This window comes from Eurytemora carolleeae, unplaced genomic scaffold, assembly GCF_000591075.1.
Source record: "Eurytemora carolleeae unplaced genomic scaffold, Eaff_2.0 scaffold2276, whole genome shotgun sequence".
NCBI lineage: Eukaryota > Metazoa > Arthropoda > Copepoda > Calanoida > Temoridae > Eurytemora > Eurytemora carolleeae.
This window is the reverse complement of record NW_019398645.1, coordinates 10,290-21,819: the sequence shown is the minus strand read 5'-3', so window position 1 is coordinate 21,819 and position 11,530 is coordinate 10,290. Positions and strand designations below refer to the sequence as shown.

Sequence of the window (11,530 nt, the reverse complement as noted above, 5' to 3'; positions counted from 1 at the left end):
ACAACAGTATAATACCTTATTTTGAGTTAACATGAAAAAAACCAGTGTTCTACAACAATTCAAAGTTATCTTTAAACACTGTTAAAATTTTCCGGAGAGAAATATGTTTTATGCCCCCCCCCCTTTTCAAAACAGTAAAATTGTGATGCCTACAAAATAGGGGGGTTTAAAATTGGTTCTGGGATAATGATACAACCTTGCTTTGTCAAGCTTGTTCTTCCGTTTATCTGCCTGAAACAAACATTTTTACATGATTGGAATGACATAACCAAAAAGCTTATTGTCATAAAATTAAAAATCATTTATTATAGAGAAATTTAGATTTTATTTTTTTTTTCAGGTGACTGAGTTGAAAAATAATGACCCAATAATAACACCAAATTGAGTACTTTGATTTTAATATGTAATTTTTTTTCAAGTAACTATCTATAATTTATAACATTTTTTTAGAGTAAAAAAAGATCGATTATTAAATCATTATATCTACTGGAAAACATTAAATACTTCTCCATCCTCTCATTCTCTATCTTCTCCTTCTCTATCTTCTCCTTCTCTATCCTCTCCATCTCCATCTTCTCCATCCTCTCCTTCTCCATTGTTTCCATCTCCATAGTCTCCTTCTCCATTCTTTCCTTCTCCACATTCTCAATCTCCAAAGTCTCCATCTCCACAGTCTCCATCTCCACAGTCTCCTTCTCCACAGACTCCTTCTCCATTCTTTCCTTCTCCACATTATCCAACTCCACAGTTTTATTTTCCACCCTCTCCTTCTCCATTCTTTCCTTCTCCACATTCTCCATCTCCATAGTCTCCTTCTCCACATTCTCCATCTCCACAGTCTCCTTCTCCACAGTATCCTTCTCCATAGTCTCCTTTTCCACCCTCTCATTATCCACTTTCTCCTTTTCCATTATCTCCTTCTCCACACCCTTCTTCTGCACCCTCCTCTTCTCTACCCCTTTCTTCTGCACCCCCTCCTTCGCTACCCTCTTCTTTTCTACCCTCTTCTTCTGCACCCCCCTGTTATCCACACCTTTCTTCTCCACACCCTCATTCTCCAACCTTTCCTCCTCCACCCTCTCCTCCTCTATCTGGAACCCATTATCGTCACCATAAACCTGCAAAATTAAAAGGAATTGGTTTTAACTAATAAACCCAAATAATAACACACTGTCACTCATATTTTAATTTTCAGAAAGTGACAAAATTATGGTCTGTAATTCTAAGAAAAAGACGATTAAATAACAAAATACAATTTAAAATACACTTGCATTTATTGTCGTCTTCTCTCAACTTTTAATTAAAAAGACTATATTCTAACAATTTTCACAGCAATGGCCGCAGCGCTCGGCCTCCTAGCCTGTTCTAGCCGCAGCGCATGGCACCCTAGCCTGTCTTAGTCGCAGCGCTCGGACCCCTAGCCCATCATAGCCACAGCGCTCGGCCTCCTTCGGAGCCTGCGGCGCAACCTAACTTACCCTAAATTAATGGTAAAATAATTGTTAAAATATATATTTTTAATGAGAGAAGACGACATTAAATTTGTTTTATGAGTACGTTATTTTGAGACATTTCCGTGTTGAGGCATTTCCATGCACCAGATACAACGAAGGGAGATCCCATTTCAGAATGGTTAAGGTATGTACATGTAAATGATGACAACTTCTTAATTCCCATGTTTATTCAATTTTTACTTTGATGGCAGCGGGATGCATCAGCAAAACTTAATTTTAGTTCGCATTCCTTGAGTTAGTATTTTCAAGGAAATCTTTTATCTTACCATCTCTGGATCCGCATCCCCATCCGGATCCCCCTCCTCCCATCCTTGACAGTCTTCTGAGGTGTACCCAATCTAAATATTTATCATTGTTATTTATATTAAAGAAAAATATAATTCCCCCCTCCCTCATTAAAAGTGACATTTTTGTTATACTTACTTCTGAATCATTAATTTTGATAAAAATAATCACTTAATTGTAAAAAATAAATTGGCTTTGAGAAATTAGGTTTCACATTGTAGTAGCACGCTGATTTTACGCATGCAAACTCACTAACATGTATTGTAACTGCAAAATGCAATTTCAAACAGATCGAAGCAAATGTGCGCGCGCTTTTTGTTGAAAAATATGACTTTTTCCATGATTTCACATGCTTTAATATAAAGTAACGGTAGGCTACTAGCGCCCCGCTCAGAGTGGTCAAAAGAATTTTTAACTGGAAATCCTCGTATCAAATTACCTATAAATTGATATACAGCATGTAAAACTAGTAAGATGACCCCTAATGTGACATCTTGCTACTAGCGCAATGGTCAGAACGCTCCAAACTCAGAAATGAAGTCCTTGTCCCCATTTTCCTGTAGATTGATATATCGCATGCTGCTTTTGTTCTGAATTTGGCCCAACTTGAATTAAAATATATTTATTTTTATTATTCCTTAGTTGCGTACGTGCCCAGAACTTGAGGCTACTAGCGAGTCGATCAGAGTTTCTTAATATTAAGTTAGAGATAGCTAAATTTTATTATTCTTGGTTAACATTCAGTAAGAGTTACCTAAAATTAGTTTATTCTTAATGAATATTCATGAAGTATGGTTAGCTAAAATTAGATAATTCTTAGCTTTAATTCAGATAGGGGGTTAGTTAAAATTAGTCTATTCTTAGCTGATATTCAGACGGTATTAGCTAAAATTAGATTATTATTTGTTAACATTTAGATAGGGTTACCTAGAATTATAATATTCTTAGTTAAAGGGACTAAAGAAAATAAAAGGGGTACATGCTGAAACGTTTGAATCTTAACATACCTCTGCTGCAGTTTCTAAAACTCTTTTATACAAAGCCAACCATTCTCTCTTGTATATGTCATTATAGTCAATTACTCGGTTGTTCTTGCGAGAGTCTAAAAAGATAAGTGTGTTAACCATGAACGGAAATTGATTTTTCTTAAATTTGTAGAAATTCAAATTTAATCACTTAATACATATATACAAGGGAGGTAACTCCCGGACGCTATGAGCCTCCGCCATGCAGACACGAGCTTCCCAGGTTGCTAGGCAGACTAAACCTCTGCTTTGCAGAAATAATCATGCGGAACAAATTAAAATTTGCCTGTGTAATACAAGAGTTTTTAAAAAACTTGTGTTTTAAGATTAAATAAAAGATTTTTTGAAAGTTGTCGACATATTGGCATGAAAAGTATTTATTAATTATTATAAATAGTGCCTAATTATGACTAATAAAGTTATAACTAAAACTTTAAACAATTCTTACAGAAAAAGGAAAATATTAAGAAAAAAAAATTTGAATTGAATTTCATTTAATCTTTTATAATCTTTGATTCAAGAGATACCTTTTTTGTAGTTCAAATTGAATAAAGAATATTTGTATTAATTATTTAAATCTAAACATTTTTTAAAAAGTTATTGTTTAAATCAAAGAGTTAAAGGAAAAGCAAAGTTTACTTCAGAAATATTTTCTAAATATCTTCCTTTCTGCGTGCGAAATGTTTTTAGTTTTAATATAAATCTTTTAAACCACTTTATGAGTCCATATATGTTTCTAATCATGACAATCAATGAACAACTCTAATCTTTAGTAAAATTCTTATGTCAGCAAATATTGTTCAAATTTTCCATTAAACATATAAACCAAGATTTTAAAAACGCTGTGCTGTATGGTGGAGGATCGTTTACTGCATAGAGGAGGCACAGTGTGCATAGTCAAGGCTTTGTCTGCATAGTGGAGGCTCAGTCTGCCTAGAAAATTTGGAAGGTTCGATGTCTGCATAGCTGAGGCTCATGGCGTCCGGGGGTCCCTCCCTAATACAATACATTTAGTAAGTTGAGCTTGTGATCCTGATTTGAAACATTTTGACTTACTGGATCTGCAACAATATGCGATTCCATGAATCTGGATCTAAGTGCAAAAGTGATTGATCGTCATTTTTAGCACTGACCTGTGAATGACCCATCAAGTTTTAAATTAAATTTTCTAATATTGCAATAAAATAAAGAGAAACTAAAAAATTTATTTTATTTTTAATTCAAAATTAATTTCTAAACCTTTATAACTTTATTGGCAATGATAATTAATTAAAAACCTGAAACAAGAAATTTGTCCTAACATTGTAAATATTGATAACAGCTGGTTTTATTTTTAAATGTAGGTTTACATAATTGCCTAGCAGCAGGATATATCTTCCTAGAGACTTGGAACCTCTGAAAAGTGGCCTTCGTTGACTCATGATTTTTTTTATCTCCAGCCTTATCACACATAAATACCCCATTTTAAATATATTGTCCCATTGATCCATGAATACATTTTTATCGATTTTTTAAAACTTAAGAAATGGACAAGTTAAAATCAAAAATTTATGAGGTAAAGAAAAAAGAAATTATTTATATAATTATTTAAATTTTTTTTTAATATTCTTAAATTTTTAATATTATTAAAACGGCTACTAAAAGTGTCTTAATTTTTTTTCAGACATATGTCTGACGTGTATTAATGTCAAACGAGTTTTTGACTAAAAATTGAAATGCTCAAAAGTTTATGAAAATTTTTAAATTAAAAAATGTTATTTAACAAATAATGACATTGATAATCTATTGGCCTATAGAATTCGTGGGAATGGACTCTTGTGAAACGATATATGCTTCTTGACTTACATATGTCTTAACTTAAGAAGACAGACTGAACAAGAATCAGTTTTATATATTATGTTTTTTTTATGCACAATTCACCGTAATCATCATCAGCTCCCTTTCTTTGTGTAACTAGCTAAAAGAGGCTAAAACATCGTCTTTCAGACCTACCCCCCCCCCCCCAGCATACAAGGCATAGGTCAAGTGTAGAAGTAGCATAGATAAACTTTCCTATTGTTCACTTGCTTACGAGGCCGACCTGAGTAACTTGCAGGGTTTGCCGAGAAATTTTAAAATAAAACCAGCTGCTATCAATATTTACAGAGATATAACAAAATGTCTTACTAAGTATGATTTTTTTTATTATTTATCAAAAATTGTTCCAGTAACAATACTTGATACTTAGTAAATAAAATTAAAAAATATTAGAATAGTGTAATCAGTGCTTAGGATCCGGATCCCTGTTCATTGGATCCGCAAGATTTTGGCTGCCTGGATCTGGATCTGCAAAAATATGTAAAAACCTGCCAAAAAAATTTCCTCTCAAAATCTGAGCTATTTTAAACAGAGATTAAAAAAATTTCCTGAATTCTGAATGATTCACTTTTTAGCATTAAAATAAACCAAAAAAATTTGCAAATTTTGCTTTATTAAAAGATTTCAGTAAATCATAAAGAAATAACCTGGATCCGGATAAAGATTTGAATCCCGATCCATTTCTTGTCCAGTGCGGATCCGCATCATAATTACTTGAATCCTAAGCACTGGTGTTTATTTTAAAACTTGAAAGAACATGGCGTACTATTCAAAAGATCTTACATATTTTTAAATTACTCCAGCGCGTCAGAGGTAATTCCGTGATAACTTTCTTGAAGTGTTTGAACGGACTAGCTCCCAAGCATTCGGTTTCTACCAAACTAAAAAGTATTATATTTCCATTAGGTGAATGCCAATATCCACTTATAATTTAATTTCCGGTCTCCAGAACAAACTCTGATGAATTAAAAATGATTATATTTTAATAGTTTCACAATAAAAGAAAAGAAATGTGGTGTGCTCCAGTTTTATTTCATGCTTACCGAATACTGGGGATCGAAGTCTGAAACCTCTTTGGACCTAAATGATAAAAAAAATCAACGGGGTATAGGGTGAAACATGATCATGTTTGGAGTTAACGCAGACCTATATAGGTTCTATTTGATGTAGGTATTTCGATAAATTGCTATAAAACAATGTAAAAATTATATGAAACTTGTATATATAAGATTTGATATAAGATTCTTAAGTTTTCAAAAGATCATAATTTGCCAATACACAACCAATATGAAAACTATAATAACTCAGCGGATCTTGATTCTGAATTGCTTAAATTTCTCCTATTATTATTTTAATTTAATAATTTTTCCTAATTTTTCCTTTGTAAAAGATATTTTTGGCAATATAATTAAAAAATCAGTTTCACGTGACCAGAACTTTCACCAAAGGCAGTGCAGTATCAATGTTTTGTGATTCAGACGGAGACACATTACAGTTGTACTGCACTGACATTGTTTTAAAACTTTTAATCTTCAACCAATTCTTATATGCGTAAGTTTTGTGATAACTTTGACTTAGTTAAATATCAATTTTTAAAACTAGAAACAGCAGATATCACTCTAACATGACTGGATCAACTCCTAAAATTATCATGTTTCAGCCTAACCCCTCATTTATCCTATAAGCATGTTGCTAATATAGTTATGTGAAATTTATTTTAAATCTCATTTTCCCAGAATGGATTTTACAGATTTTAAAATAATGATAATAATAAGAAATTCCCCTACACCCTTCATCCTCTTTACCGCACAGGCAAGCAAAAATCATTTTCAAAGGTTTCTTTTAAATAACGATATATTTATCATATGAAAACTTAAATGCTATTGTACCCTTACTTTAAAATTAATCCCATAATTCATTTATTTCCAACATATATCACTAATCAGAGATATAAAATCAAAAATTTATGCTTTGGCCGAATTTAAAGAATTTCAGCGGCGGTTTATATATAAAATTGTATCAAATGTTTCAAAATCCAAGCCAGCGCTTTATTTTGGCAGAATTAAGCCACGGCTCAAATTCTTTAAATTCCATCTCAGGATGCACACTTAACATCGTATGATGCAGATTATTGATGAGCAAACATTAAGCAGTATAAAACTGAATTGATGGGAACAAAAATGTATCAAATTTAAATCTTTCATACATTTTGCAATTTTCTTGCATATTGTTAAGAAATAATTTTTTTACAATAAAAAACCAAGGTTTTATACCAGGAACATCAAGAAAATTAAAGTTTTTACAACCAAACTATATCTAGAGTTAGTTATTATAATTTGGCATTCACTTAAAATAAAAATGTCTCACCTTTGTTGATGTATCTTCTTAGCTCAATGAAATCTTCATGCGGTAGATTAGTTAACATAACTAGTAGATCCCTTATGGTTTTCTTCTTTGCTTTAATGTTCAATCTAAATGAGTGATGATGTCAATTGCTGGATTACAGCTTCATATACATTGATTAATGTGTTTCTACAATTTGTTGGTGTTGTAACTATAAATGCATTTTGTGTTATATATAAATGCAAATTTAGTTTATGCAACAAGTTGAAATTCTCTAGAAAATTTATTTAGGTAAATCTTAACTGTTTATTTAAATTTAAAATTTTGATGGTACAGGACAGTCTTTAACCTTTTTACATTTATGTTTGGATTAAATTTCATCCTGTATTGCACTTTTAGGTTATCATATTTTCCTAATTCGTAATTAAGTTATGAAGTTACGTTATATCTTTTTCACGTTCTTGGTTTTTCTCATTTCCTTATCGTCATTATGACTTACCCTTCAACCAACAGGCATTCATATCCAATGTTGTGCATCCAAACGCAGAGTTTAACATCTACATCTATCATAGCATATTTTGGTTTAAAGAAATTCTTAATTATTTCACCGAAATAGATTTAATCTAATTTTAAAATTTAAATGTATAAGGACTGACTCTCGGGAAACATTTAATTTTTCTTACTTAAAAATCAGTTTTAGGCAGATGAGGGTGTAGAGCCACCATTCAAGCTCCTAGCTTCCTGATCCAGGATGCGAAAATCTTTCAAAAAAAAATGAATCTGGATCCTAAGCAGTGGATATCAGAATGCTTGACTTGGGACTTTATTGCAGAGCCTTTGAAATGGAAAAGTACCAGTGCCGTAAACATTTTTCTTGTTACTTGTTTTGATGACTGCAGAATTATGAATCTACTGAGAACTTTTAGTTGGGCTTAGGGTGGCTCTGTGTGGAATAAAGATTATGGTAATTCAAAATTTAAGCAAATTGTGCTTTAACTATCACTTTCTTAATAAATGAGTAAATTTGATCACAAAATATACCCTTGTTTTCTTGACAATCCTCCTCCAGATCCTCAAACATTCCAAGCCTTACATCAGTCTTAATCTGGTTGACTTCTTCTTTCATTAATTTATAGAAATACCTAAATATCAATGGTTTCAAAACAATTATAAAATAATTTCAATAAGGAAGTTATGACATGTATCGAATTGTGATAATCATTAGCCCAGGTACCAGAAAGGTTTACAAACCATTAATTTTTGAGATCTTTCTAATGACTAAAGTAATTAACTTTTTTACATTTGTTCACTAGATTAACTCAAATACTTAATAAACATTTTGGTTCTTCCATATTTTTATTATCATATACTCACATGAAACGGCAGATCCATTTGGAGAGACGATTGTTTGAGGATAATCTTTCGTCGTCAACCCCTGACCTAATTATTCATATTCTTATTCAATGTTTAATAATAAGACTGGAACAAACTATTTTAACAGTTAAATATGCTCTCAAATATTTATTTCTTATCAAAATGTTTAAAATTTGTGAACTACATATATGTTAACGGGAAATTTCCTGTTTCTTCTCGGTAAACTGGGAATATGTACAGGTTACGTAACGTGAACAGGGAAAAATACATTTTCCTTTCATTAGAAATTTTGCAGAAATTTCATTTCACCAAAGAAATTCCCAGATCATTCCATTTTCAACTATTAAACTTTCTTCTTACATCATTAAAATAAACATATTTATAAATTTCAAAATTATGTATTATTTGGTTCCTGATGTCTTCTCTCGCTTTCAAAGCAAACATGCTCAAAACTGGTTTGAACTGAAATATTTAAAATTACACATTAACAAACAAATTTTCTGTATGGACAGCTAATCATTTCTTAAATTATAATGATGATCATTGATCATATAATATTCATTGTATTTGATTAATTTAAGTCAACTTTTGCAAGAAAAAAAAAAGGACATTATACCATGGGTGGGTATTCTCCTGCAGGTTCTGTTATTAAAAAACCAGCATTGGAGAAAGATCATGGTTATATAATAAGCATAGATCTTAAGCCAGTCCTAACCAGTCAACCACCAGCTAAAAAGGCCAACTCAGTGCTTGAAAGGAAATCTTTACAAAGTCTATTTTAAAACTATTTTAGAAAACTGTGTGCAAGCCTGGAAACCATTGAATATTGATGGCAAAAGATATAAAAGTGTTGGAGGCAGTGCTTAGGATCCGGATCCGTTGGATCCGCATGATTTTGGCTTCCTAGATCATAATCTGGATCCACAAAAATATGCGGATCCACGGATCCGGATTCAAGGGGTAAAATATCAACCAAAAACTGAAAAAAAACTTTTTTAATCCTAAACACCAATTCTGAACTTTTGGAAAAACAGATTATAAAATTTTTCTCATTTCTGCATGGTTCATCAAATTTTAGGATAAAAACAATGGAAAAAAAATAAAACCAATTATATAAAAAATCAGTAAATCTTAAAAAATGACCTGGATTCGGATCAGGATCCATTTTTTTACAGTGCGGATCCAGGATCAGGATCCGCGTCAAAATTAAATGGATCCTAAGCACTGGTTGGAGGATGTCCAGAAAAGAGCAATTAGAATGATATCTGGTCTAAAAGGGGATTCATATGAAGAGAAATTAAATTAGGTCAAGATGACCAGCCTGGAGGAACGCAGGCAAAGAGGAGATATAATCCAAACATTAAAACTTCTGAATGGTAAAGACTAGGTTCAAAAAAACCATTGGTTTCAGAGATATACTGAAAATCAAGGACTTGAAACAAGGCTGTCCTCCAACTCAGTGAACCTCAGACACTATCACTTTAGAACTGATGTACTCAGACATTCCTTTGTGACCGTAACAAAAATATGGAAAGACAATCTATAGAAGTAAGATCTGTAGTGAAAATTAATCAACTTTAAAACAAATAGGATGAATTTATTAGGGCTTAATCTCAGTATGATAACAAGTAATAGGAGTATGGAGACCATTAAGGAGATTTAAGTACCTCTGAAGTCAATGATCCGCATAACATGGCCACGAACGTGGTTCTTTTGCATGACTGCTTCAAGTAATCAACTAAAACTTCAAAAATAATGGACCTAATTACAAAGTATTGAATGAATTCAAAAGGTCGCTGAGCTACCTACCGGTTTCAGCCAGTAAAAATCGTCACAACTCTTTACCTTTGAATCTTTGATTCAAGATTTTAACTAGCAGTAGATAGTTATCCGACCTAACTCAAATTTATTAAACTTGTCGCAAGTTTGAACAGGGATTGATTATTTATAGATTTAGCTTTTCAGTGTTACAGCTTCAAAGGTCACTAACCTTTCTCAACTCTAAGATCAGGTTCTGGAGTTTGGACAGCTTATTCTCTTCCTCCAAGGGTTGTTCTCCCACATGTAAGAACAAGATCTACACAGAAATAAAGGGGTTTAAATTAATAAAAGTCAATAAAACAACAACAACAACACATCTTGTCATTTATCCATTTAGAATTTAGTTTTGTTTTTATGTGTATCTCGTTCTAACTTGTACATCATTGATAGTTTTTAGTCATTGCTCATTGGGTTTCAAAAAAAAAATATAATAAACTACATATAAAATTTTTGAAAATGAACTATATATCTTTATTAAAGTAGCCAAATTCACCAGACAGAAATATTCCATTTGCCTGTGAGGTTAATATACTATTTCTAAGATGAGAACTTTTTGCGCTTAAATGATTTATTTCAGTTATCCCTTAAGTCCTTTGGGTTACAGTTACAGGGTGGGTAAAAAAAATTTGAAATAAATACGTACACACAAATCCGAACAATCTGTAATTAAGATTATAATAAGAGGAGATAAATACATAATAACATTATAAAATCTCTAATTATGGCATTTTGTCTTCTCTTCATTGGAACGGCTTTCTTGTTTGTTTAAGCTTTTTAAAAAACACATTTAGCAAAAATCAATATTCTCTAAACTTATGAATGAATTTATATTGTCAAGAGAAACAACAAGTAACAATCAACCTAATATTATTTAGAATGCAGAAAATAAGTTAAAATAACTTCTTTTTTACAAGATTTTTTTTGAAAATTTTCATGCAAAATTTGCTGAAATGAGTCAAAAAGAAAAAGGTGTATTTCCCGGATAAAATCGCTACAATTTGAAGAAAAAAATCCGTACAATTTCACTGCTAAAAAAAAACTTGCAATCTGTACATTTTGGCCACCCTGCAGTTTTTCTGCAGTATATCAAATAAAGATTAAAATTATCTGCAGATGAAGAAAAGGTCAATATCAGGAATGTATCTCTATATCAACTATAAAAGAGCTACCACCTATTACGGATCAACCAAAAAAAAATTGATACCTTGTCCATAAGGGAAGGACCTGCTTTAAGCTGTCTGGACAATTCTTCGTAGTCCTGAAAGTTTGATCTTTTAACATAACTAATTTCTTATTGAGTGTTTATACAGG

The 11,530-nt window shown here is 31.8% G+C and overlaps 1 protein-coding gene across 1 annotated transcript in view; it reads right to left on the bottom strand.

Moving 5' to 3' along the window:
* Positions 1 to 504: 504 nt before the first annotated feature.
* LOC111717561 (reticulocyte binding protein 2 homolog b) overlaps positions 505 to 11,530 on the bottom strand; it is a gene marked incomplete at its 3' end in the record, with an annotated part of 13,413 nt that continues 2,387 nt past the window's right edge. Inside the window, exons 5-16 of the mRNA XM_023493061.1 lie at positions 11,424 to 11,477; positions 10,389 to 10,475; positions 8,811 to 8,860; positions 8,399 to 8,464; positions 8,066 to 8,166; positions 7,524 to 7,587; positions 7,049 to 7,152; positions 5,725 to 5,761; positions 5,465 to 5,562; positions 2,807 to 2,901; positions 1,781 to 1,852; positions 505 to 1,118 (exon numbers count right to left, since the gene is read on the bottom strand). Coding sequence (XP_023348829.1) covers positions 505 to 1,118; positions 1,781 to 1,852; positions 2,807 to 2,901; positions 5,465 to 5,562; positions 5,725 to 5,761; positions 7,049 to 7,152; positions 7,524 to 7,587; positions 8,066 to 8,166; positions 8,399 to 8,464; positions 8,811 to 8,860; positions 10,389 to 10,475; positions 11,424 to 11,477 — 1,442 coding nt within the window. The remainder of the gene's footprint in view (positions 1,119 to 1,780; positions 1,853 to 2,806; positions 2,902 to 5,464; positions 5,563 to 5,724; positions 5,762 to 7,048; positions 7,153 to 7,523; positions 7,588 to 8,065; positions 8,167 to 8,398; positions 8,465 to 8,810; positions 8,861 to 10,388; positions 10,476 to 11,423; positions 11,478 to 11,530) is intronic.